The sequence below is a fragment of the Sander vitreus genome, chromosome 8 (assembly GCF_031162955.1).
Source record: "Sander vitreus isolate 19-12246 chromosome 8, sanVit1, whole genome shotgun sequence".
NCBI lineage: Eukaryota > Metazoa > Chordata > Actinopteri > Perciformes > Percidae > Sander > Sander vitreus.
In genome coordinates, this window is record NC_135862.1 from 23,650,330 (window position 1) to 23,677,335 (window position 27,006).

The window sequence follows — 27,006 nt, forward strand, 5'->3', positions numbered from 1 at the left end:
CAGCCAACATCTTGATGTGGGTCTGGCTTGTCAGGTTAATAGTCTGCTGCAATAGAGTGGAATATTTTGACCAATGCAGGTCAGTGCAACAGTGGATGTCTTCTACTGAATATGTAGCCTAGCATTCAAGTCATGCCGTTGTTTCAGGGTGTAACACAGAGAAAGAACATAACTTCATATTTGGTGCAATTGCTGTAAATAACAAACAGCAGAACACAGTGCAATTAAATACAAAATCAAAATCTGTCAGCTGAAAGTTGCCGGTGCCTCAGGATTGGCCCATTATCTGCAACAGTGCCCCCCTGTGTCTGGATGTGTTTGACAAGTGACAGGTGTAAAATGTATACTTTAATAGGAGGACGTAGCTATTGCTAATTGTGTTAATAACACCTGTGCATTTTATACTATGACCAATCAAAATGTCTGCTGTGGGAAAAAACAAACTATTTCCACACTCAACAGACCTTTTTCACAGTAGACAGTTTCACTTGTCATGGCAGAAAGCCCAAGTGTAACTAATAACATTAACAATGAGTACATATCATTTGGGTGTCCTCATAGCCATACTACTGAGTTAGCATGACCAATGCCAAAGCCCTGAGACTGAAACCTAATTGGAATGCATCCTTCAATAATGTTATTAATTAAACCTGTGTTTTTAGTACTGGCACTAGTAGTCTCGCATTGCCAGTCCTATCTTGACAGCACTGAGTCAGCGCTGGTGTATGACACTACTCACTACTGTGAGTAACTCACTAGTGGCCTGCACTAAGAGAAGAGGGATCTTAGGGGTAGCAAGAATCATAAGGTCATGTTGGCAGGAGAAAAAAAAGCAGTCAGAGAAACCATATGACTGTCTTCACCCTCCTCAGGCTAACAGTGGACTTTGCAACAAAGAAGAAGGGGGAAGTAATTAATAATATTAAAGCTGGCTGCATTTTATTTAGGTATGTCAATTCTAGAGCGCTGGTATTGTACATGCTGGCTCACAGAGTCTCGCAACAAAGTCATCATTAATGCGATTAGTAACACCTGAGCTTTTGTCTGCTGTGTTTAAGGCCCATGGACATTGGAGGGAAAAGAGAGGTGTTTTCACTTGTGGCTGAGTAGACCATTGACATGTTAGTTCTTACAATTAGGCTAAAGTTATGAAAATTGCCTAAATGTGTACCCCTGCATTGTTATATTGTTTCAGGTAATCAAATGATTTATAAAGTTACAATTCTAAGTGGAGCTAAATCTTAATCAGGCTACATTTAGAATTTAGCAATAATCTATCTAACATTACCAGACATAGAGAAGGCCTACTCTATTGATGGTGTCAATATCATGATATGAGGGGGTGGACACAATATGAAATATGAACATCTGTACAATATAATTAAATTATTACAATTTCAGTTACCTGGACAAATATTACCTTTTATATGTTGTAATTAATATATGTTGTTTTTCTTGATACATAAACCATATTGAATTATACTTGGTGTATTTGGTGTATACCTTAACATATTAAAAAGGGAATAAACAACAAGGCAAATTACTGCTACAGTCAAGAACATAAATGGATGGACTCGCTGATGGCAGTGTAGATGTGCACCGTCATTGTCTTTGGCAGGTCGAACTTATTCAGCTGCAGTAGGGAGCCCAGGAAACGGAAGGACTCTGGGGAGGCTGGGGTTGGTGGATGGGGTCACAGGGGATGGTGTCAGGACTTTACTATTATCTGTCAAAGCGTAAAGACTCGTTCAGTCAGTTTGCTAGGTGCAGGTCGGTCTTTCAGGTTTGTAGATATACAGGGGTGTTACTGAGCATTGTAGTGTATCAAATGTTTTACTTTCTTTATTGTCTCTAAATAGGGGGATGCAGAATGTTTGTCAACTAAACTTAACATGTGAGCAGAGCATTTGTTGCAAGGCTATTGTGCAAGTGTTGCTTTTATAATGTCGACTCTGTGTATTGCAGGAACTGCACAACCTAGGATTATTGGATTTCTTGCAAACTGTAGGGTTGGCCTACAATAGATATACTTTAAGACACTGTTAATTGGCAAACCATCAGAGATTTTGCCATGCAGTTTATACCGTGGTAGCACTCCCTATAATATCACTGGCTGACTTTATTATACCATTGTAAGAAATATTGCAAATCAATGGGCAAGACTGCTTTATTGACAGTGGTGGATGTTTGTATGATTTTTCCAGTATAACATTGCTGAATTAACCAAAAACAGACATTCCCATTTGGTTATATTAGCCATAAACAGTTTTTTTTTTATTATTATTTTTTCACAAAAGTTACTATTTTAGGGTATATCAAATTGAGATAGAAAATTATTTTGCAGATGTTCTTAATATTGTGTCCATCGGGTCCATGGAGTACTGGGTACAGTGGCATGCTCATGGTGTCTGTGATGTAATTTCCATGTGTTAGCTACTGTCCTGTTCTATAGCACTATTCCACAAGAGACCTCAGGGGGGCGCTGTTTCTACCAGGACGTGTTCTGTACAATATGGTCTGTAGGCCACTTGACTAAAAAAGGGGCAGGCTGTGTATACAAGTCTGTGCTCCCATTCATGCAGCGTATAGCAGTCCCCGCCGAGTCGACAGCCAGGCCGTGTCACATCCTCGTCAAAACAGATAGCTCTGCTCTATAACACTGTTAGAAAGGGTTGGTGAGTAATAATTCTCCTTTTTAGTACGTATATCAGCGTCGTCTTGATTCTCTCTTTCGGCAGTTTTGGAAAGAGCTAGCTGTGGATATAAGACTGCAGGGGTTTTGGAGAAGGAAAAAAAAAAAAATCCGAGTAGCTAAACAAAACCCATTTTGAAAGCTGTCGTTTTCTCAGTGCAGTTAAGGTTAATGTTAGTATGTTGCATTTCCTTTTCGGCGCAGTGTCCAAAAGCTGTGCGATGTTTACATGACGTACAGTAGATTCTACCTTCGCATTGAAATAACCGGCCGGCTGGGTGCTTCTTTGGCCTGTAGCAGTCAGAAATTAAGTTTACAGGCAAATCTTGACTTCTGAAAGTCGAAACTAAACCTCGAGGGAAACTGTCTACTGTCTTTAAATTCGCAGCCATACACTTGGTTTTTAACAGCAGGTTGTGTTGAAGAGGACTCTACTAAATATCTGCATTCAACATTTGACCTGCTACGACTTTACTTTTTTGTATTGCGCTCTTTTATTGAACGATCAATGTAGGGAGCACTCCTGCGTTGTTCATAACATGAATGTAGGCAAAAGTCCAAGTAAAGGTCATCCATTGACAACTACCTGGCAACTGAACAATACATATATAGTTATTTTATTCAATAATAATATAGTATATGCTAGTAGCTTTGTGGCTATGATGTGGGATATTAACAAAAAAGAAATTTAGACAAGGTGTGTAAATGTCACCTGCCAGTGAAGGTCAGTGAAAGCTGCTATGCCCCGGTGTCCTTTTTGTAACAGCATCATACAACTGGAGATAACACACTTCGTTTATTGACATGTGACTGAAAACGCAGGGTTATGTTGTAAAAGAAATAGAACTAGTTTGTTGACACCGGGCGGTGCACACTAGTGACCCAATTCCTCCTAGAGCACGTGGGCAGTATAATTGATGTAATACCAAAATAAATGTATGCCTAGCGTACATATGCGTACATATGCGTATATATATATATATATATATATATATATATATATATATATATATATATATATATATATATAAAATGGACTAACGCCAATTAGGCCTATGCAATAATCCCAAACAAATTATGTTTTAAGCGGCTTCATTGTGACCACAGTGGGATATGCTTGTTTGCATAGGAGCAGTTTTGAGTACTATGTTGCCGGTTTTACCTTAGTATCTAAGCGGCGCAGCGCTGCGACCTTTCCCCTAGTTTCTGCAGCACAGGGTGGATCATGTGATGTTGGAAAGTAGCTGGGGGAGGGGACTAGCTGCTAAAACACTGCTCTGTGGATGGGCTCCTTCCGAGGACTAAACCACATAAGTCAATGGGACTGAACACGTAGAAACAGAAACGAAGCGACGTGTCCTGCTTTCAAAGTGCTTTTGGTGAATGAAATAAAAATGGACTCTGCAAGGGAAAAAAGCAAGAAGAGCTTTGCAGAAAAACGCTGCTGTAGTCTCAGCGAAAAGGAAAGTGAACGACTAATGCAGCAAGGCGTTACCATGGGATGCCAAACATGAATGTTACTGTGAAACCATTAGTTTTACCATCAATGTAATCAACGGCCAATTGTATACTTTCCCAGTCTTTTAATGCATTTACTTAATATGTAAAAAAACAAAACAATTCTGGGCATTCTAAAACCATGAAAAATCCTGGTCGTTTTGTAGGTTTAAAGTCCCTGTCATATACATTACTAGGAAAAGCATCACTTATGTTAGGGTTACCATTTCATATCACATCCCACAAGAGGGATTTCTGGTGAGAAAAAAATCCTAAAGCATTAAGAATGATATCTTAACAAATGATAAATGCATAGAGATCTTATTTTAATGTATACGACAAGTCATAGGCTCATTCACATTTGCATCCAGATTTGCATAAGACATAGGTAAATCGGAAATGTATTACATATATTAGGCTAACCGCCTTGCCTCATCAATTCAAAATACCAAGTCAATATTTATATTAGAAGCCTTATTGGTTCCCTAATTAAAAAAGACAAGAAGTCTGCAGTATTAGATACCAGGTAAGACAAGCATTTACGAGACCCACTTGCCAAAATATGAGCCCGCTTTGATCAAGTTTATTTCCCAGAGCTCCCTTTATTGAGAAGATTGTGTGTCCAGAAGTCTTCTCTATTATGTGGTGGATTGTAGCAGTGCAAAGAATAGACATTGGTATGTCACTTCTGCAGGCTTAAAATCATTTCCCACTAACCTTTAACGTCATCATCATCAGAATACTTCCCCTTAGGGAACTTGTTTAGTCTCTCCACTCACTTTTCCTCTATTCGCCCTAACTACTGTATATCAAATACAAACTAATAACATTCTAAAATTGCATCATAACATTATTTCAACATGTCATAGCTCCCTTAAGGTTTGCAAATTTAAACTAAAAGGAACTTCTTGTTTAGAATAAAATAGTTTGCCTTGTGTCAGCTCTCTTGTAGAAAAGTATAAGAGCCAACCAATTCAGTGATAAGTAACAGTGGCCCAACAGTCGCCTCCCAGCGCATTCCTTTGGTGTCAGCTTGCAGGATCCAGTTTAGTTTATAAAGTATATTGTATGTAAATAGTAACTAAATAAAAAAAGCATGCACATGAACCTGATTTATGAAGGACATCCCCCCTTTTTATTTCCGTATAAAGGATATGCAGCTTTTTTGTAAACATTAAAATGCTAATAGTTAAAAAAATTAGGACTGGGACGATATGCTTTTGTCCCAATTCGGTTCTTTCATGATACATGGGTGCCAATTTGTATAACCCTATTTCTAAATACCCTTAAGTTTCTGTGCTGGCTCACACGTGACAGCTTTTAATAAAGGATCAAAATCAATACCAAGTTTAAGGTGCAAGCAAGACCAAGATGATACAGAGACTACGGCCGCATTTCCACCTTGTTTTAAAATCCAATCTAGAGTGATCTGATCACAAGAGGACACGTCATGGACACTTGACACCTTTCGTTAACTTGATTTGGAAATGAGGCAACCTGGAGTGCTGTAGAGGAATAAAGATTACTGAGTTCGTAGAACTGTCACAGGAGCTGATCATTAAAGCTACATTGTGTAAGAATTACTCCCATCTAGCGGTGAAATTGACAACCAACTGAATATTACTTTCTAGCCCCTCCCATTCCGATCGCGTTTTAACTCCTACGGTGGCCGTATTATTCCAAGAAGTACGACTCCGTCCGTGAGTTTTCCTTCCAGTGTAATAATAGTTTTATGTTTTCGTTATTTTGGTACCATTTCATTGCAAACATCAGCTATCAGATTCCCAAAACGAATGCAAGCTAATGTTAGTAAAGTATCAGCGTGATCCTCCATCTTCAACATGCTTTCAAATCTGCCGGCAGATTAGAGTAATCTCCCCCTGGCATTCGTCACGGTGCCACTGAAAGCGCGAAAGGCGGAGGTGTGTCCGTCTTTGGCTAATGTATTTTAAAGATGGAGGTGCAACATGGCAGAATACATACGAGCGACTCGCTCGTATGTATTGTGAATGATTCTGAATACTTTGATTAGTTGGTGGAAGTAATTACACATGAATAAGCACATATTTGTGAAAGAACAAAGTTTTTTTTTTTTTGCTAAGAATCAAGTCAAAACATTACACAATGGAGAAAACATTACACAATGGAGCTTTAAGAATTTTTTTTTTTTTTACAGCCTCATTCAGATTTAAGGGTGTGGTGACTGTACATTGTTGTTTGTTGTGATCTGATGATTCTTTAGTTTCCTTGTTTACCTAACTGTTTAGCTAACTTTGTAATGAATTACCTATGCCACCACATTAACATAAAGTGAGAAAAGATTGTAGGAAGAAGAGTTAAGATGTGGGTGACTCAATGTCTTTGACCTACTTCTACTTTGTTGAACCCTCAGTGACCCTGTAAGGTAGTAGCCACCATGGCAGAAGCTCACCAGGCGGTGGCCTTCCAGTTCACCGTTACCCCTGATGGTATCGACCTACAGCTGTGCCACGAGGCTCTACGCCAGATCTACCTCTCTGGTCTCCACTCATGGAAAAAAAGGTTCATTCGCTTCAAGGTGAGAGGTGCTAGACATATGGGAGAGCAAAGTCCAAAGGGTTTCTATACAGTACAGTATGTGGGGGTGGTTTTGATGATCTTTGACCGAGTTACTGTTGTTTGTTGTCTACTATTAGTATCTCACAACAGTTTCTGTTAATTTCAGTTCTCAGTAAATATTCAGTTACTAAACAGCATCATAAGGGCCCCAGTTATTTCATGTATTAATTGCTGTCCGACTGCTGGTTGATTGCTGTCTGTTTGTTGGGTTACGTTGACTCGCTTACTGGAAGGTCACTCACTCTCACACAAACAGCCAGCAGTGACTGTAACCTTCCTGTCCATTCTTTGTGTCCTAGCCTTTGGCCTAGTTGACTGTTTACACACAATCGTACTGAGTTACTCAAACCCAAACACCTGCTAGCAATTTCACACATTCCTCTTTGTTTACTTTCATTATTGATATCTCGCATAGGTCAGCAGGATCCAAGACCTTGTGTTATGAAATCAATGGTTGTGTATAAACTCGTTGCTCTCTGTGACTCCAATGATCTTTGTAACCTCCCATTTGGTTAACCTTTCCACAGAATGGGGTAATGACTGGTGTGTACCCGGGCAGCCCTGGTGGCTTCATGGTAGTGGTTGTGTCCTACATGTCCTACAATAAATATAACCAGCTGGATCCCTCTCTGGGGTTGATTGCCAAGCTGGGTCAACACATACCCATCAGGTAAGACCACTGATATGTGCTTATATATATATTTTTTCTATAAGCAGACAGAAAGCCGAAAACCCTCCATTATTGGCCCAATACGGAACACCGTAGAACTGTATTTATGTATAGACATAACCCCCATGCTAATTTGTTTACAAGTTGGCACAGTGGTCGAGAGGAAGCCTCTTGACAAATATAGTGGTGATTGGCTACATTCTGTAGTAGGACTTTGGCTAGAAAAGATAATAGGAATGATGGGAAATGATTCGCTATGATAAGAACTCATAACATGTGAAAAGGCCCCACCTTGACCAATCCAGAGTGATGGCGGTGGAATGCGTATGGCTCAGTGTTACATTTATGCAGTTCTCCAGTATCTCCTGCAGTGGCAGCTCTAGGTGTGGTAACATATTATAAACTGGTTGTATTTTAATTTTTACACATTTTGTTCCAACTGTCCACCACACCTCATCTTCTCGTTTGCCAATAATGTGGAACATGTTTAGTGATTATATGCCAACATTTCCTTTCCATCTAAAGCTTTTAATGGCTCTCTTATCAACTGCTGGGGTTTTCCCCTCAAGTCAAGGACGTTGTTTATGAGGTGTCAGAAAAGTTTCACAGAACAATCACATATTTTGTGTAAGGTTAGAACACCTTTAGGTGTTGCACTGTTTCAAACACTGTCGCTTTCTGGCTGCATAATATTCGCTTTCTGTGTAAAAGAATTACTGATGTGCAAACGCGCACGAAACAAAAGTCACTATTATGTAAAGGCCTTTAGATTTCTAGTCCCATTAAATATAATTTCCCATACTTTCAATAACAAAGTGTTAATTTGCTAATCTTATATTGACCCCCTTTGTCTCCCCTTCTCTCTCTGTGTCTCTGTCCAAAGTCGATACATGTCCACAGACAGCCAGAGGATTGTTGGAGGAGTTCTGGTGGGCACGGGCCTGTGGGTCACCATAATCATGGTTATGAGGAATGTCCTAAAGTGCCTGTTGTCGTGGCATGGCTGGATGCATGCTCCCCATGGCTCTGTGTCCTGGTCTATTCGTCTGTGGATGGTGAGACAATGAATGTGCTCCTCTGTTCAGTTCGCTTTAGAGAAGATTCAGACAGGAATGTCTAGTGCCATTCTTCTCTCTATGAGAAATGAAGAAAGAAGTTTTTGCCATATGGAAGACAGTCACAACTTTTGAGAGTCAGACGTATGAAAGGCAACAGTTGGAACAAACATTTAATTAACTAATAGCTACACAAATCTGGCTAACAAGGGCTTAAATATTCTAAATGAAACTGTTAACTGTACAGTGCTGAACTGCCTTTTTAAGTTATGATACTGTATTATGCACGGATGCGCTTGTTTCACTTGCTAATTTATTTTGATGTAAATTAATTAAAGCCTACTATGCATTGCAGTAGGACATAGATTTTCTTTTGACGTAGGCCTTAAAAATACCCAGTATGAATATTTTACATCAAGGCTAAATACTTTAAGTCAAACTTTAAGTGACTATACTGCATCAAAGATACAACTTTTTTTTTTTATTATTATTATTTTTTAACCTCCAAGACACAGTACTTGTGGGAAGTGTATCCCATACCATAAGTACTACTTTAGTCCTTAGGTCAACCCGCTGGTTACGTGTTTGCACTTTCCAAGTGAAACATTAAATTGTAACTTAGAATTCCCTTTGTCATCTCCCCTCACTTTTATCTGTTCTTCTTCTCCAGTTATTGGTGAAGGTGTTCTCTGGCAGGAAGCCAATGCTCTACAGTTTCCAGAACTCTTTGCCACGGCTACCTGTTCCCACTATCAAGGACACCTGCAGAAGGGTAATTTCCACCTGTAATGTCACGTCCTGTCTGAACCGGGGCTTTGTGCACATTGCTTATTGTCCCTAATGGTACAATCTAAAAGTTTTTTTTAAACGCATTAACCAATAGAGATAAAAGCTAGTTAATACTACTGAATTGCGTCTGTCATGATACATAGTCGAGGGCTTCCTTCAAAGGAACACACCAGCTTATTGGGACTTTAACTTATTCACCGTAAACCCCAGTGTTAGATAAGTCCATACATACCCTTCTCATCTCCGTGCGCGTTGTAGCTCTTTCCGACAGCTCCACCGGTAGCTTAGCACTGATCCTGAAGATCCTTGGTTCGCTTTTCTGAGACTATACTTGCCAGTTTATATACGTTTCGAAGATGGCTGTGTCTCATGTGACCTTGTTATTTCTACACCCTGTGACTATACAAATCACAACTTGTAAATAGGAACATGTTGGCGTCATTTTGTCACTTATTTGGAGCAGTAGGCTAGCTGGAACCGATTACCTTCAGGATCAGTGCTAGGCTAAGCTACCGGTGGAGCTGTCGGAAAGAGCTACATCGCGCACCGAGATGAGAAGGGTATGTATGGACTTATCTAACTCTGGGGTTAAGTCGGCGTGTTCCTTTTTAAGCAAAAAATGCTACTCAACTTCACAATGCCCTTAGTCCCATCTATGCAGATTTCAGTAAGATTTCAAAAACAAAGTAAAATCTGGCATTTTAAATAAGATATACTTTCACATGTCATTTAGCTGATGCTTTTATCCAAAGTGACTTACAATTGCTATATACAGTATCAGAGGTTGCACGCCTTTGGAGCAACTAGGGGTTAAATGTCTTGCTCAGGGACACATTGGTTTGGTCTTTGGCTCCAATAAGCAGTGCAAACAAGCAGTGTAGGTTTTCATTTGTGTCAATTCACACATTTCCTCAGGACCTCTCAGGCTCTCAAAGCCGATGACCCTTTGCTTCACTCTTTGTGACTATGTATTTCTTTGTGTTGACAGTACCTGGAGTCAGTGCGCCCACTGATGGATGATGAGAAGTACGAACGGATGGAGGGCTTGACTAAAGACTTTGAGAAGAACCTGGGACCCAGATTGCAGTGGTACCTCAAACTCAAGTCCTGGTGGGCCTCCAACTATGTGAGTTAGAAAGAATTCCTCTCCCTTTCTCTCTTCTCTGCTCTTTTGTCAAAGTTTTGGACACTGTCCCAGAACTTAAATCAGCTTCAGACTTTCTAGAAAAGTAGCGTGCCTAATAATGTCAACCTCCTTCCCTTTCTCCTCTTCCTCTCTTTGTGTTGCACAGGTCAGTGACTGGTGGGAAGAGTATATTTACCTCAGAGGCCGTGGGCCCATCATGGTAAACAGCAACTATTATGCCATGGTAAGACATCTCTACTTACTGCATTAAGCATCTCCATGTAGGTTGTGATTTATTCTCTGAAAGTGTGTGTTGAATGGCTTCTTTTTGACAACACCAGACTTGATTCCAAAACCTTTCAATACTTTTGTGTGAGACTATTGTTTGAGTTTGAGAGACACATTTGCAGCTCTGTATCTGTACTAGTATTTTCATGGCGTACGACTAGTCATCTTCCACGTGACATGTTTTTCTGTGTAAGGTAGGGACACACAGTTGGCGGCATAAACCCCATGCATCTGTGTCTACGGGGAACAAAGTTGCTGCTCCTAGAGACAAACACTTAACTGTGTGACCACTAACACCAATTGTGGTTTAGTGCACATCATTTTTGAAAATAAATAAAAAGAACATTGATTTACACATCACACAACTATTTAGCAACAGTTGAAAATAGGGGTTGAAAATTGGCTACAATGAACGCATGCGGACCGTTAGCAGAACGTATGTGCGGGCCGCCCCCTCAAAACAATGGTAGGAGGTAGACTTGGTATGGGGGCAGTGGAACAACAGTCAGCATGCTTGAAATGGCAGATCGTGATAGCTACTGTATGTGTGCATACAGACCAAAATAACAACAAAGAATCTATAGATGATATAGATCACACAGTGACATTGTGTTCAGGGTGTTCTTCTGTTTGCATTTACAAGTCACGTCTTAGCCCTTGGGTTTTTCAGGACTGTGTAACATCTTGGATAAAATGTGAGTTATTATTAATGTATTACTATTAATCTCCCCCCCCAAGGATTTCCTGTATGTGTTCCCCACCTCCATCCAGGCTGCCAGGGCAGGCAATGCAATCCATGCTATCATGCTCTACAGGAGAAAGCTGGACAGAGCCCAGATCAAACCAGTGAGTCTAGAGCTCCTCTGTTCCCTCCACACTGTGATAAAAACTACATGATTACATTATTGACCATATCAATCATATGTTAATGTTTAACTTTCTCATTTATGGTTTATCAATCACTAGCAAATTGTAAATACTTGATATTATCCACAGCTCACTGTGTCTAACTTTGACTTTGGAATAAGCCATTTACTGTGCTTTTTGCTTGTTTTGATGTAGAGCGAAATCACAAGCAATTTCTTAAGGCTTACTAGTGAATAAGGCTTAATGAATGCTGGTGATTTGACGACATGTGTGACATCTTTTCCTGCTCGTCTCTCAGTCCTTTTTCCTTTACCAACCTGCATGATGCTAAAGTGCAAATCACTTTTGCACCATCCTAACACATTCTACAACATGTTGCAAAAATAGACACTGTCCTAATGCAAAGACCGATTGTATGCATTTATACACACACCGATGCATTAGCTCGCTCTATAACACACTCACATTCGATTGTCTCTGTTTTACTGTTTTGTCCCTTCGCTGTGTCGGATGTGCGTTAGATATACTTGCTGGCAAACAAGATTCCTCTGTGTTCGGCTCAATGGGAGCAGATGTTTAACACCAGCCGCGTCCCTGGTTTGGAGACAGGTAAGAGGAGGGCACATCTCCGCCATGCCCTCTGAACCCCTACCCTGTTATCCTAGCTACGGCAATAGCCATTGGAAATCCTAACTACTAGACTCATTCTCAACAGCACAGCCCTGAAACAATCTTACTTCTCATTGGCTTTTGTCAGTTTAATTTTAGGCATTTGGGAGAAATAAATATTCAAATTTGTCAAATGTACGTATGTAAAACATCTACATTTTAGTACAAATTCTGCTGCAAATATCAGGGCTTTGCTGGTGGCATTGAGACGGCAGTTTTTGGACCCTGCTCTTTCCCTGGCAGCCTTCTCAGGTCCCTTCTCCTCCTTCAAACCGATCCTCATCGCTCCCTTTTCCACGTCATCCATGCTCTTGTCCGTGTAGGTGTGCATCTGCTGCCGCTCTCTGGGATTTTAGTGAATTAGTTTATCATCTCTGTGTGTTTGACTCTCCCCTTTTGCTTTTCAGCTCATGCTCCAAAACACTATTCCCATGTGCTCAGCCCAATGCGAGCATATGTTCAACAGCAGTCGTGTCCCAGGTGTAGACACAGGTAGAGTCTTTAGCAGTGCCGCCTCCTCTACACTACTCTTACTGTACTTCTCATTGGGACACTTGTCCATGTGTTTGAAATAATATGACCTCCATGAATAATTAATGCATGTGTGAAGGTCTATGCACATCGAAAGGACTACTTTGCATGTAACTAAAGTCTAGTGTTTGAGAAGGCAAAACAGCGATAGTGTTAAGGTAAGACCTGGAAATGGCAAAAAAAGTGTTATGCTGACATGAAAACATAAAAAAGAAATCTATATATTTATAAAGGGTATGTATTGGTAATATTTTATATACATGGAGTTTGAAAGATGATAAAATACTAATACTATATCACTTTAACTCTTGGGTGGTGCCGATTTGTTGTTGTCTAAAATAAATAAATGACCTCTGAGGGGGCATGAAGCATGAAATGCTTTTTCAAAGCAACTTCAACAGGAATTGTGTTGAAATGTGGGATCAAGTGCTCTTGTCCACTCATAGAAGAACTAAAATGATTTGTAACATGCACGGTCCGTGTGGAAAGGACCTCTAATGCATGATTTAAAGGGGCGCTATGGAGTTTTGGCCATTTCTTCGCTTTTTGCTCACAGGTTTCTCTATAGAGCTCCCCCCTACAGCTTCGGAATAGATATTTGGCAACACTGTGTAAATACTTGCTCAGTCAGTCTGCCGTTTCCTCTTTCTCTGTTCCTCCGACAATGCTTTCCTAGCTTTCTGCTTCTTTTTTTGCCGGCTCAGCCATGACGATAGTGTGAAAAACTCTATCGCTACCTTGTTAGCCGGTTCCTGAATGGGCGTACGTGTGCAGTGCCGTGAAGCAAGATGTTACATCGCGAGACCTGATATCACGCGATACTTCCTGACGCTGAGGCCGGCCGAAAGTTGCAAGGGTGGTTTTTCCGCTCACAGGCGCTAGGGGGATCGGAGACGACCACCATTCAACTTGAAAAAAGTCATATAACCATTCCAATGACTCCGAAGCTGTTCAGTTGAGGTAAATTAAGCTAAAAAAAAAAAAAACTGCATAGTTTCCCTTTAACACTCAATCCTATAATCAAGACGAGGACCCCTTCCGTAAGAGAGCTTGAAGCCTCAGGACCAAAGATGAGCTGTGATGCAGACTAATTTATCTCTCTGGTTGTAGAGGACAGAAATGAAATAAATACGTAAAAACGTAGGTAAATTAGGAGTTTTTGGAGACAGAAAGATGGGTAATTACTGATCCTTGTAATATGGAAGATGTTTCTTAAAAAAACAAAGTGTTCAATAGAACTATTTTCTTATTGTCGTTTCTAAACCCAGTTCATTTAAATAAAGGGCTCTCAGTGGTCATTCCCCATATTCATATTGGCATTGCTGGAGGTGGACGCCAAGTATTACCTGGATGTGAGGCGGTGGTGGTTCTTGGGGTTGGTCCTAGCGTAAGTGTCCCCCTCCTTTGTCTTGTCCGTAACGGGGACAATGCTTGTTCGAACACCATGTGCATCACCAAAACAATATCATAACTTTGCATCAGATGCTTTTGAATTGGGTTCTCCTGGTTGTGCAAAGTGCTGTTCAAAGAAACATTGCCTCAATTCATTGCATTCCAAACCACCACCACCCTGTTCCTAAATGACTTTCCCTTTTCATCTCACTTCCCGCACTTCCCATTTCAAGCTGCTTTAGGTTTTGAACTGGATAGTAGTTCCTCTCATTATGTCATCATCATTTTGAATTCAGTTGGTTTACTTTGCCCTTCAAATTAATATAAGAAGGATGTTCACCGAAATAAAAGAACTAGCCATCCAAAAAGTATTTTTTGCTCTTAACAGAAATCTGCAGATGTTGTTGATATTACATCATTTCACCACTGGGACCAAGATCTGGTTACTAACACTTACAGTATATTGTTCCCAGAATGAAATGCTGTGACATCCATACTCCATTCAAACTGCTGCCTTATTTTTGAGATTTTAATCCTAGACAATTTTAAATTTAAGATGCAACAAGATACATGTACAAACGCATACATCTGCTCTCCCTGACCACCACCCCCAACACTCCAATTGTCTTTCTTTCTGTGTTCCTCTTATTCTCTCTCCTTACCGTTGGTCCCTCTCTCCCAGACACCCTTCAGCACGTGAACGACAGCAAACACATAGCTGTGTACCACAAGGGCCGTTTCTTCAAAGTGTGGATGTTTTATGACGGACGGCTACTGTTGCCACGGGAGATAGAGCAGCAGATGCAGAGGATCTTGGACGACCAGTCTGAGCCATTGCCAGGAGAGGAGAAGCTGGCCGCGCTTACCGCAGGGGAAAGGTGGGTGGCATTACAGAGCCAGCTGCAGCTAGTATTGATTAGGCCACACGTTTTACACTATGTATTGTAGCACAACAGGAAGTAAAGAAACACCATACGTAGATGGACATTTATGGCAATAATTTGTTCCAAGGTTGATTCAGTGGGGGTAATTTGCATTCTGCAGTTATACAGTGGTAGCATACTGAAAACATACAGTCATAGATAAAGGTTAATAGTCAGTTCTAAGGAGTTAGAACTGACTATTAACAACCAATATTGCAATTTTGAGGCAGATTTCAATATTCTAGATTTTTAAAAATTGGATAACAATATATTGTCTGATATTCAGCTTTTAAAATTAAAGGTCCCATGACATGGTGCTCTTTGGATGCTTTTATATATGCCTCAGTGGTCCCCTAATACTGTATCTGAAGTCTCTTTTATATATGCCTCAGTGGTCCCCTAATACTGTATCTGAAGTCTCTTTTATATAGGCCTCAGTGGTCTCCTAATACTGTATCTGAAGTCTCTTTTATATAGGCCTCAGTGGTCCCCTAATACTGTATCTGAAGTCTCTTTTATATAGGCCTTAGTGGTCCCCTAATACTGTATCTGAAGTCTCTTTTATATAGGCCTTAGTGGTCTCCTAATACTGTATCTGAAGTCTCTTTTATATAGGCCTTAGTGGTCTCCTAATACTGTATCTGAAGTCTCTTTTATATAGGCCTTAGTGGTCCCCTAATACTGTATCTGAAGTCTCTTTTATAGGCCTTAGTGGTCCCCTAATACTGTATCTGAAGTCTCTTTTATATAGGCCTTAGTGGTCCCCTAATACTGTATCTGAAGTCTCTTTTATATAGGCCTTAGTGGTCTCCTAATACTGTATCTGAAGTCTCTTTTATATAGGCCTTAGTGGTCCCCTAATACTGTATCTGAAGTCTCTTTTATATAGGCCTTAGTGGTCCCCTAATACTGTATCTGAAGTCTCTTTTATATAGGCCTTAGTGGTCCCCTAATACTGTATCTGAAGTCTCTTTCCCGAAATTCAGCCTTGGTGCAGAATTACAGCCACTAGAGCCAGTCCCACAATGAGCTTTCCTTAGTATGTGCCATTTCTGTGTCTGTAGCTATTGAGGAGGGGGGGGTTTGGCCTTGACCAACTGCCACTTTGCTCGTTTGAAAGCCATGATGTCTCTCTCTCATGGGCGGGCCAAATTATCTGGTCGGTCAAAGCAGAGAAAGGGGAGGTAACCTTCCCCCTTATGACGTCATAAGGAGGAGATTCCAGATCGGCCCATCTGAGCTTTCATTTTCTCAAAGGCAGAGCAGGATACCCAGGGCTCGGTTTACACCTATCACCATTTCTAGCCACATGGGGGAACATAGGCAGGCTGGGGGAACTCACATTAATGTTAAAAAACCTCATAAAGTGAAATTTTCATGCCATGGGACCTTTAAGATATACCATAATTTTTTTTTAATAAGGATCACTTAAATTTGATACTAAAGAAATGTACCAAAGATATATACTGAGCAGGACATTTTGCTGTTGAAAAATAAACAGTGCAGTTGACAAACTATGTGGTGGCAACCCTTTCTAAATGTCTTCAAACATGTATCTATACTATAATGCTATACAATAAGGCTAGGAAAGGCTGTGTCAATGACCTAAAAAATGCAAAACAAAAGTACTGTACGTACCTCCCACACATCACACTTTTCTCACTGAGGAGAAACTTGTATGCACTAGTTACAAGTAGGCTTGATGGGGGTCTTATGTGACATTCTGCAGGACACCATGGGCCAAGGCTCGTGAAACCTACTTCGCCCGTGGTAAGAACAAGCAATCGCTGGACGCCATTGAGAAGGCAGCCTTCTGTGTTACCCTTGATGACACCGAGCAGCGGTACGAAGCAGACAACCCAGTCAAGTCTCTGGACAGCTATGCCAAGTCCCTCCTCCATGGAAAGTGCTACGACAGGTGGGACAGATGAACTTGATGTGTTTCATTTCTGATTAGTAAAGAGTTTTTGGGGTGAGTTGATATATAAATAAACTGAAGGTGTTTATTTTTTTCTCATTCAGGTGGTTTGATAAAACCTTTAACCTGATAGTTTTCAAGAATGGCACCATGGGACTGAACGCAGAGCATTCCTGGGCAGATGCTCCAATCATTGGCCATCTGTGGGAGGTACGTCAGTGTCGCTTTTTATCCAATTCATTTCTCTCTTCTTTTTTGCATTAAGCTATTAATTAAATCATGAGAAATACATTCAGAAATGAATTTCTCAGTTTAACTTTGGGTTTTATGGGGAAAAAGAATAGATTTTTTTTTTTGTTTAAAGGAAAACAAGGAATGTATTTAACTACAGATGCTCAACAATCTGAACTAATACAATAGAATGGTGGGGGGGAAAAAAATGCGTTTTCTGATTGACATGATGGTTGTCCATCAAAGCTTTTAAGACAGAAATGTAAAAATTGTGTGTTCCATTTAACCGAGTTAGTCATGTTAAAACTTGACTTTTCGTTGCAGCAAGTTCTTTCCTTGGACCCTATAAAGTTGGGATATACTGAGGAGGGTCACTGCTGTGGGGAGCCTCACCCCAACCTGCCAGGTCCTCTAAAGCTGTCATGGGACATCCCTGCCGAGGTAAGGGTTGGGTTATGCTAAAAAAAAGTTCCTACAACATGTTGTCCGGCCCCGGTCAAAGGTGAAGAGAAAAGCGGGCCATCTTAAAGGACAAGATAATTGGGGCGGCCTCTAGCTCACCCAGTAAGAGCGGTCGCCCCGTGTTGGCTGAGTCCTGCAGCGGCGCAGATTCCCAAAAAATAATCTAAAAAAAAAATTAAAGAAATATGGGGATTACTGCGCAAACTTTCATACAGTCTCTCCTGGAAGACATTCATAGTATTGTGTTGCACTTGTTTGGACACATCAAAAGTGAAGTAGATAATGAAAAGAGAGAGAGAGAAGTTCCAACCCTGCTTACTTCCTCACCTCTGCACAGCTGGTCAGTCAGTGTGTGAAGAGGGTGTGAATGTCAAATTGTTGGATCCGGAAAGCTGACGGATGCTGGGTAAGGGGGGGTTCACAATGTTGTTCGACCATCTGAAGAGTACTTCTGATGAAGCATACTAATAGTTTAGGACTGCTAGCACTTCTCATACACTGGGCTAATACCGGAGATTTGATTTTCTTAGGCCTTGGCTTCCCTCTGCTGGTAGCTTAAACTATGTGCACCAGTGTTTGATTATATTATTATTATTATTATTATTATTATTAATAATGTGGTTTCATTGAAATTCAAAATGTGACATGGCAACAACTGGTTTTGAGCCTAACAAGTAATGCTTGTACTACCAGTACCACTGATATACATTTTATTAATCTGAGATTTCTTAATTGTTGTGTTTTATAAGTATGTTGTCAGCCATGCCATGCTGCATCTGTTCAGTCTAACATATGTCTCTGTCACGTCCTCTAGTGCCAGGAGGTCATCGAGAGCTCTCTGACAGTAGCCAGAGCTCTGGCTGATGACGTGGACTCTCACATTTTCCCCTTCAAAGACTTTGGCAAGGGTCTGATTAAGAAGTGCCGCACCAGTCCTGATGCCTTCATCCAGATCGCCCTACAGCTGGCCCAATACAGGGTATGTACACACATCTCACTGGTTTCTAAGCAAAGTGGTATGACTTAATAGCAGTTGTAAGCATTCATTTACTTGTTATTTAATGGCCTTTGCATGTTAAGCTTATAATTATAATAATGTATACGGTCCTGTGACATTCCTCTGAAATTCCAGCAGAGGGCAGTCTCAACTGCCCTCTGCTGGACATGAGGTCTTCAATCTTCAATCAGTCTTCAATGACAACATGTCATTGAAGACTGCGAAACATTGTCAATGAATGATTTAATTTGTTCAGCTTCAGTTTATTTGACAATACACAGCACAAGCACATAAGAAGGGGGCAATAATCTAACGTCTTTGTTCAAGTTTACACTTGTTGCTAATTGGCATTTAGCTTCAGATGATTGCCTTAGGTAGGGACCTTGGTAATGGGAGTTCAGGTATGCTATTGATATGGTCTTCTTGATGTTTTTAATAGTTATTTAATCCCTTTTTGTATTTATTTGTAACATCTGCTTTGAACTCCTTTGTAAAACAACCTGTGGTTTATCTTTTTAATGCTAAATCCATACTGTCTCTTAACAGGACAAAGGCAAGTTCTGCCTGACATACGAAGCCTCCATGACACGTTTGTTCCGCGAGGGCCGAACAGAAACTGTGCGCTCCTGCACTATGGAGACTTGTGCCTTTGTTCGTGCCATGATCAGAGACGAGACGGTAAGGCTGAACAGCAGCAGCACACCACCCATCTGATTACAGTGCTACCCCTACTGTAGCTCCCCGATTGTTAATCCAGAATGCAGATCGTGCTCTTTATTAGTTTGTCATGGTTTTCTTTCATCTCTTTCCTGTCCATTTCAGAGAGAAGAGCGTCTCAGGTTGCTCAAGGTGGCTGCAGAGAAGCACCAAAACATGTACCGCATGGCAATGACGGGAGACGGCATCGATCGCCACCTTTTCTGTCTCTATGTAGTTTCCAAATACCTGGGAGAAGACTCACCCTTCCTCAAGGAGGTACGCGATGCCGTTACAAATCATTGTGAGATTTCTGCTCTTGTAAATTGCCACCAATGTGATATTGGCTATGTGAGTCAGCACAGACCAGGGAGTATATTCTTATTTATTTACAACAACAAACAAAGTGGCAAGGATGACCTCTTTTAGTTTAAAGTGGCTATATGTAACTTTCAGTTTGTGTTGATTCTGGACAAAAGTGGTAGTGTTTTTACCACACCTGCTGTCGTAAAGCTCTTTTCTTTACGGTGCTGTATTACCCACTGTATATCTGAGTTAGCGTTACGGGGAGGTCGTCTAGTCGCAATGGATGTTTTGCTCAACCAGAAAGTCATTCATTTACAATAAAAGAATAAGTTATAGATGCATTTCAAGTGTTGTACACGGTAACTTAGCCTGGATGTATCGTGAGCTAAACCGGGTAATGCTATCACTGTCACTGTGTCACGAGCCAAAGCATTAAGAGTTTGTTGTAGCAACCAACGTAATAATAACTTTGATTGATGTAGCGCATTTCATGAAACCCAAGGGCGGTTTACACCAGTAACGTTACAGGGGGACAAGGAAAAGGAAAATAGTAGGCCAACACTAACACAGACTAAAAGGAAAACGTCCGCGCTAAATGGAAGAGGGATGTCATTTAATGTCGGCTACTGACATACAACCTCATCACACACTGTTAAGTTATTTTATGAATGAAATAGACATATTACATACCTGAGGGCCAATTCGGGGCTGTTTTTGAATCATTTACAATCCCGTAATTGTCTCCATCTTTTGAAAGCCCGACCAAGGGTGACTCACGTGATCGCCCGGTGTCTTTCACTTTCCCTTTTAGCTTGTAGTTGTTCTTCATTTAATTTCCTCCTTTCCTGTGATGGCCCTGCCCCAGTATCAGCCATAACTACAACAGATAACTTCTAAAATAACATTAAAATACGTACATAAAGAAATCTCATACTTGCTTTTACGTGGCTCCGCTGGCATATACGCTAAAGCAGTCTTTTCCTGTGTTACAAAGAAATCTGTGACCCATCAGAATGTGTTACTGTAGCGCCGCCCACCTGCCGCAAATCATTCTGTGACTTTGCGGGAGAAATCGGACCAGGGCATATTCCTAACTTAAAACTATATATAAAAAAAGGCGTTCTTTTCGCTGTTAGTCTCGTTTGCTGTTAGAGGTCATTAAAGACCATTGTATGAAAAATGACAGAGCTTTAGAAACATTAAAAGTTAAATATAGTCACTTTAAGCTTCCCTTCTGATTAAACTGGCTCATGAATCTAACCGGCACATGCAATTATCTCAAAGTAGGCTTCTACTTACTTTTCTCTGGTAAAAGTAAGTTGGGCTCTGTGTGCATCCTGTACTATACAGTACCATATTAACAAATGTGCATGTTAAGCAGCCATATCATTTAACTCAGGCAAAAGAATGAAAAAGCACATTTCTCCACCTTCAGCTTACACGAGTGATACGTGAGATGGTAAATTTATATCCAAGCTCATCACTGTTTCATATGAAACGTGCTACTTCTGCCCTCCCCTCAATAACTTTCTGCTGAGTATCTAATAAAGACAAAATGCTAGAAAAACATTGTTGCCTGGCTTGAGAACACAGCGTGAGTTTGGTTTGACCGGTGAAGTAAATGTATGTTACCTTTTATGTTTAGGTCCTGTCTGAGCCATGGAGGCTGTCCACCAGTCAGACGCCTATGCAGCAGGTTGAACTGTTTGATCTGGTCAGACACCCTGAGTTTGTGTCCTCCGGAGGTGGATTCGGTCCAGTAAGTTATCAATCCGTCATTGTTTTATAGAAGGTTGTGCAGTCGTTCCTGCAGCCGGAGAACATTAAGTCGTGTAATTTGTGTCCTTTATGCATGGATTAGAGCTGAAGATCGGGTTCGGTCTTAATTTCTATCTTTTTACACGGGCTTGGGCCAGGCTCGAGCTTGCGCTCCGGGTTGCGCGTTTAAATGAGCGGTCCGGTGATGCGTTTCGATCAGCGAGAAAATGCATGCTGAGGAGGCGAAACGGAGGCTGCCCCTCTGGCGATTATGTTTTGGTTGCACTGGCAAAGAAAGCAAAGTCCGAGGTGTGGAAAACCTTTGACTCTTCCAAGTGGCCTATAGCCTACATTAGTCATTAATAAATGATGGTAAAAAATGTCAATCAAAATGTACTTGCCAGCTCGGGCCTTGTCGGGCCGAACTTTTAACGCCCGATTACAGCTCTAGCATGGATACATATTTGTTTCATCCTCACTAAGGGATAGCATGTCACACACAGAATGTTTCCGTCCACCAGTTTTTATGTACATGTGTAACTAGGATCTGTGTGCACATGTCAGAACTTCCCACTTTCTGGAAATATAGTTTGAAAACATTGAGACGGTTCTTGAGATAACGTGTCTTTTTCTTTTTCTCTCGTGTCCTAAAGGTGGCTGATGATGGTTATGGTGTCTCCTACATTATTGTTGGTGAGAACCTCATCAACTTCCACATCTCCAGCAAACACTCAAGCCCAGAAACCGTAAGTTCAGTTCCATAGACAATTTGGATTCTTCTATGTCTATTATTTGATTACTTGAAGAGACTTGTTAAAAGCGTCTTTCCCTTCTTTTGCTTTATTTTAGGACTCCCATCGTTTTGGCAGCAACATCAGACAGGCCATGCTTGACATCCTGGATCTCTTCCAGCTCGACAAGAAAACCAAGTGATTGGCCTCTCCATGGGCATATTTAACATAAAAAGTTGTTTTCAGCGAGAAATGTATTCTTCCTGAAGCTTGTACAGAATCAAATATTGGACGTTGGGGTATTTTAGGTTAATTGTTACAGAAATTACAGAAATAAGGATGATTGATAGGAATTTGTCAATGTATTTGTGAGGCGTTCAGGTGTACTGTATATTGTAAGCAAGGTGAGATTCTGGTGTTATTGGGTACAGGTAGTGCACAGATCAAAGTTTTTGTTCACAGGATGTTCGCACGGGTGGCTCAGTGACCCACTTACACAAAAAGGACAGAAAGGGAAGAGGGAAATGAAAGCTCTAGTCTGATATCAAGTCTGTATCGCCACACTAAGAGACTTTTCAGCTAAAGGATCGTTCAGTAGCATCATCCAATATTTGAATCACATTTTAAGTTGAGAGGTGGAGCAATATTTTACCTAGTTTTTGTCCCAATTTTGAAAATCCTATGACTTCTTTTAGTTGTTTTTTTTAGGTTTCTTCTGGTCTCTCCAATTGCAGTGTGTAACTGTGTGTAACTAGCCGAAGCTGCAAATGGCTCGGTCTAAACACTAGGTCTGATTACCTAGGCTAAACAATTGTCTCCAGTAATCTTTTACCTACGGATGCCAGAAGTAGTAAAACAGTTGATCCATGATTATAAGAATTACAAATATTCAGCTTTGATGTGGAAAGTGACCCTGTATCAGTGTGGTCCTGGATTCCGACACAGAAGACTGGGAGCTGCTTTCTAATCAATAGATCAACATTGCCTATCTGACTCAACTGCACAGGCAGTATGTTTTCCTCCAGCTGCTGTGATTTTATGATGTAGGGACAAAGACCGATCATTTTGTGTGTGTTTGTTGTTTTCATACTCAGGTTTTTCTAACTTGGCCTAGTATTGTAGGGTATCTGAAGATTAGCGCTTATGTCGCCGTGTACGTGTGCAAAAGTAGAAGAGATTGAAATGCAGAACAATGCCATGTGATCCCGATGAGCTGGTTGGGGGTATAACATTAAAAGTTTGCAGTGAAAGTATGGCAGTGCGTGGCCGACAGTGACCTTTCTTATGTTAGTTGTGTTAAAAAAAGAATGGGTCAACTGTACTTTAACTCTGTTATGCACTCCACGACTGGTCCTTTAAGTTCAAACTAACCAATTCCTAGCTACACTGGTTTGAATGGTCAACTTTTTATGAGCAAAAAAGTTGTCAGTTACAGGCATAGAGGTGTTTTAACTGTCAGTATGAGGTGCTGAATTGGTTGTGATGTCTCTCCAGTACAGTAGTAAATAGTTTTTCTCAGAGTAATGCTTAGGAAGTGCAGATATACAGGGGCTGTCTCATAGGAATCCATTTCCGAAATGTGTATGTTGTCAGTTTATTATATTATTTTTTTTTTCTCTCTATGTTTTAACCTCTATTCACAAAACAAACATGCATATTTACCAGCTGAATGCGGCGAATGATGAGCAAAAAGCCTCCTTTTTTTGAAATGACGTTGTCATCACTTGTTATCACAGACTTTGCCAGTACATTGTAGTTGAATGACCTCTTATCTCGATAGACCTCATGTTTACACTGCTGCATGGTTTTTGAAGATGAAGCTGTATATGTTTGCCTTTTTAATTTAAAGACGGTGTAAAAAGGCAGGCAGCTGATATACCAAAATGAGTTCTAACAATAAAGTGAATGTCCGACAGCTGTCTCACCTCTGAGTATGTTTATATCTTAATTACAATCTGTCATCAAAATCTGTTTCATAACTTGAAACTTGAAAACCACTCAATTTCCCTCCAATGATATCACGGCTGATGTAAACACCAAAACAATCACATTTCACCATTAGTCGATTTAACAGAACTGTTTTGATAATTAATTGTTTCTTAAGCAAAAGTGTCCTAACCTGATGATGGCGCAAAAATGTTGGGGATCAACAAGGTTATTACAGTTCAGGGGGACATGAATGTGTATCAAATTGCATGGCAATCCATCCTATAGTTGTCGAGACCTTTCACTGAACCAAAAATGTCAACCTCATGGTGGCACCAGAGAAATCGTCGGGATCACCAAAGTCATTCGGAATCTCCTTCTACGGTCCATGGATGTCTGCAAAATTTCACAGCAACTCATCTACCATGCTACTAGTATGGCTAATAATTTGTTGCCGCCCTATTTTAAACATTTAGCAGGTGGTTTAGCTTACAGTGAATGATAAGTTAACATATTGTAATTTTATTTGTACAGAGTTTTTCTTTGTGATTTTATATGTCCAATTTCCAGTTGCCTTATCGTTTTCCTCCTTACGCCTTTGAATTTCCTCCATTACGTAACCCGCTCGCTAGCTTGCTAAATTGTTCGCCTCGGTGGCTTCTATGTTGCTGTTGGCTTAGCAGCAGTGTTTTTTATGACTTAATCACTTGAACGCCAAGCATATTGTGTACACAACTTCCCATGTCATAACCATTTGAAGGCACCATATGACCCATGTCATTTAACTGTTATCTCAGTGAATCGATGCATCTCAGTCCCTGAGAACCAGTGAGGCTGAGTTGAAATGGCCTCTAAAGCAAAAGGGCATGCACTTTGCCCCGTGACGATGGTTAGGCCCTTGTTTATTTTGCACATTGACATCTGCATCAAGAGGGTAGGCTTGTGGTCATGCCTATGTTGATCAGTTTTTCTTTGACAATTTGTAAACCTGAAAACGGTGTGAAAATGAGATCTTTCCTTCCCACCCTTGTTCTAGATTGCTTCGAATGGGGAGGTGGGAGTAAGAGATGTTGGTTGGGCATCAACGACTAGTGTTAATTCACATTTTTTCCTGGCTGAGAATGTGCCTGTGGGGGGGGACTGATTAAGTAGGGGCTCTGGGGGTCCTCCCCCAGGGAATTTTAAGCTCATTTCATTTCCTGCATTCTGATACGATTTTATGCAGCAATGTATGGTGGAAACGTATTGATTTATATTAAGTAAAATACAGGTGACAATTCAAAATAGGGCCTATAAAAATATAATGGAATATAAGGCAGTAAGGGGGCTTTTACATCAGGGACCTGGGCCCTGATCCGAGTACACTTGACCCCAAGCAGTTTGTTTGTGTGAACATGATCCGTGCCCAAGTCCACTTGAAAAGGTGGTCTCAGTACAGTTCACGTGTACACCCATACTGGTCGCATCAGGTGTGAAAACCAACTACAAGACATTTTGAACCGGTCATGAAACTATCTCAAAGTAATACTGATCCCACGATATCAGACGGCACTGCAGCCCGCCGAGGACAGACCCAGATCTGCTTCGCTGCCACCTTCGACCTGCAGTCGGAGCTTCAGCGGGACAGCAGTAGCTCCTACTCCCGCCAGGAGCAGAGCTTCACCTCACTGAATCCCTTTTCTTTCTCCAATTATGAAATCCTTTGCTTGGTGAACACTATCTCTGTCATTAGTCCGTTTCCTTCCTTAGCTAAGTGTTGACCTGAGGAGCCAGTTCTGTCTCTCAGGGTATTAATAAGTCCCTCTACTGGGGCTGCTCGGGGCATATTCAGCTATTAACTTCAATTAAATGCAAGACGTTTAAAGGCATTGCGAGGTGACAGATTTGCAAGAAGGGCGTAGGCAGGAAGTGATTAGATGTGACAGTTTCCCTCTAGCTACTGTCCACCACTTGGGCACAGTCTCTCTCTCTCTCTCTCTCTCTCTCTCTCTCCCTCCCTCGCTCCCTGTCACACACACACACACCTCCACAATGGTACACCTGTTTGGATATCACCCTGCCTTGGGCTTCCGATAGCTGGCTAACATTTCAAGACTGCATTCCTGAGATTTGCCACATCTTCTCTGGGAACCTGCAGTTTTGGCAAAATACAGGACATGCAGGCAAACTATGACAAATCCATACAGCATTATCAACAGACTTCAACTGGCTGGCTTCTGGACAACAAGCCTTTAAATTGTACACCTAATTGGCAAGCTGGAAAACCCATTCACTGAACAGCAGACACTGAAACCTAAAACCTTGACTTGCACTTTCTAAAAGTAGACTTTGGGAGAGATCTGCAGCCACTGCTTGTCACCAGTTTAATGCATGTGCCACTTGCCCCACAACACCCTCAAAGAAAAGAGGGTAGCCAATGTTGCCTCTCCTGTTTTATAAGCTAATCATTCACACAGGAGCAGGGATGTTCCCATTTTGTCTGGTGGTTATCACTGGTAGCTGTTAATAGTGGAGAATAGCATTGTTCTCATTGCAGCTACTGTATGTTGATAAATCTTGTCATTCTTGATTCAGGTTTTGGCAGGACAATTTGTTTTTCCTGCACTGCTGGACAACTTGCGTAAGGCTCCGTTATGTTCCAAACTAATTGGTTCAAATGTTAAATGTTGTTTCAGTGAATGAGGAAAAAAATGATGGGACCGCTGTGTCCTGTTGCTAAATGTTAGTTTAAGGGTGGATATCTTTGACCGCAAGATTTTTGGAAGGAATTGTGTTATTGTGCCATGCTTTCACATTGAAGTGAACCTCAGAAACCGAGACTAAACGATCATAACCACCATATAACCATATAACAAACACATGTATTGTACATAGATTAAAGGGA

The 27,006-nt window shown here is 40.9% G+C and overlaps 1 protein-coding gene across 2 annotated transcripts; it reads left to right on the top strand.

Moving 5' to 3' along the window:
* The first annotated feature begins 6,605 nt into the window (after positions 1–6,605).
* Positions 6,606–24,111, top strand: cpt1ab (carnitine palmitoyltransferase 1Ab (liver)). 2 transcript variants are annotated; one of them, XM_078257541.1, is made up of 18 exons: positions 6,606–6,746; positions 7,315–7,457; positions 8,341–8,512; positions 9,183–9,284; positions 10,290–10,427; positions 10,594–10,671; positions 11,454–11,561; positions 12,104–12,191; positions 14,857–15,052; positions 16,827–17,015; positions 17,120–17,225; positions 17,571–17,687; positions 18,523–18,687; positions 19,252–19,383; positions 19,528–19,680; positions 21,353–21,466; positions 22,119–22,211; positions 22,315–24,111. In XM_078257541.1, exons 1-18 carry the CDS (start codon positions 6,606–6,608, stop codon positions 22,396–22,398), a joined length of 2,319 nt encoding a protein of 772 aa, XP_078113667.1. In that variant the 3' UTR covers positions 22,399–24,111. The 2 variants fall into 2 exon arrangements, with proteins under 2 accessions (XP_078113667.1, XP_078113668.1); XM_078257542.1 differs by lacking the exon at positions 12,104–12,191 and adding an exon at positions 12,659–12,743.
* The last annotated feature ends 2,895 nt before the right edge of the window (positions 24,112–27,006 follow it).

Coding starts and splice junctions, on each gene's coding strand:
- cpt1ab (XM_078257541.1), top strand. CDS start 6,606: ATGGCAGAAGCTCACCAGGCGGTGGCCTTCCAGTTCACCGTTACCCCT. Junction 11,562..12,103: donor ACAGAGCCCAGATCAAACCA/GTGAGTCTAGAG, acceptor GATGTGCGTTAG/ATATACTTGCTGGCAAACAA. Junction 17,016..17,119: donor CATGGAAAGTGCTACGACAG/GTGGGACAGATG, acceptor TTTCTCATTCAG/GTGGTTTGATAAAACCTTTA.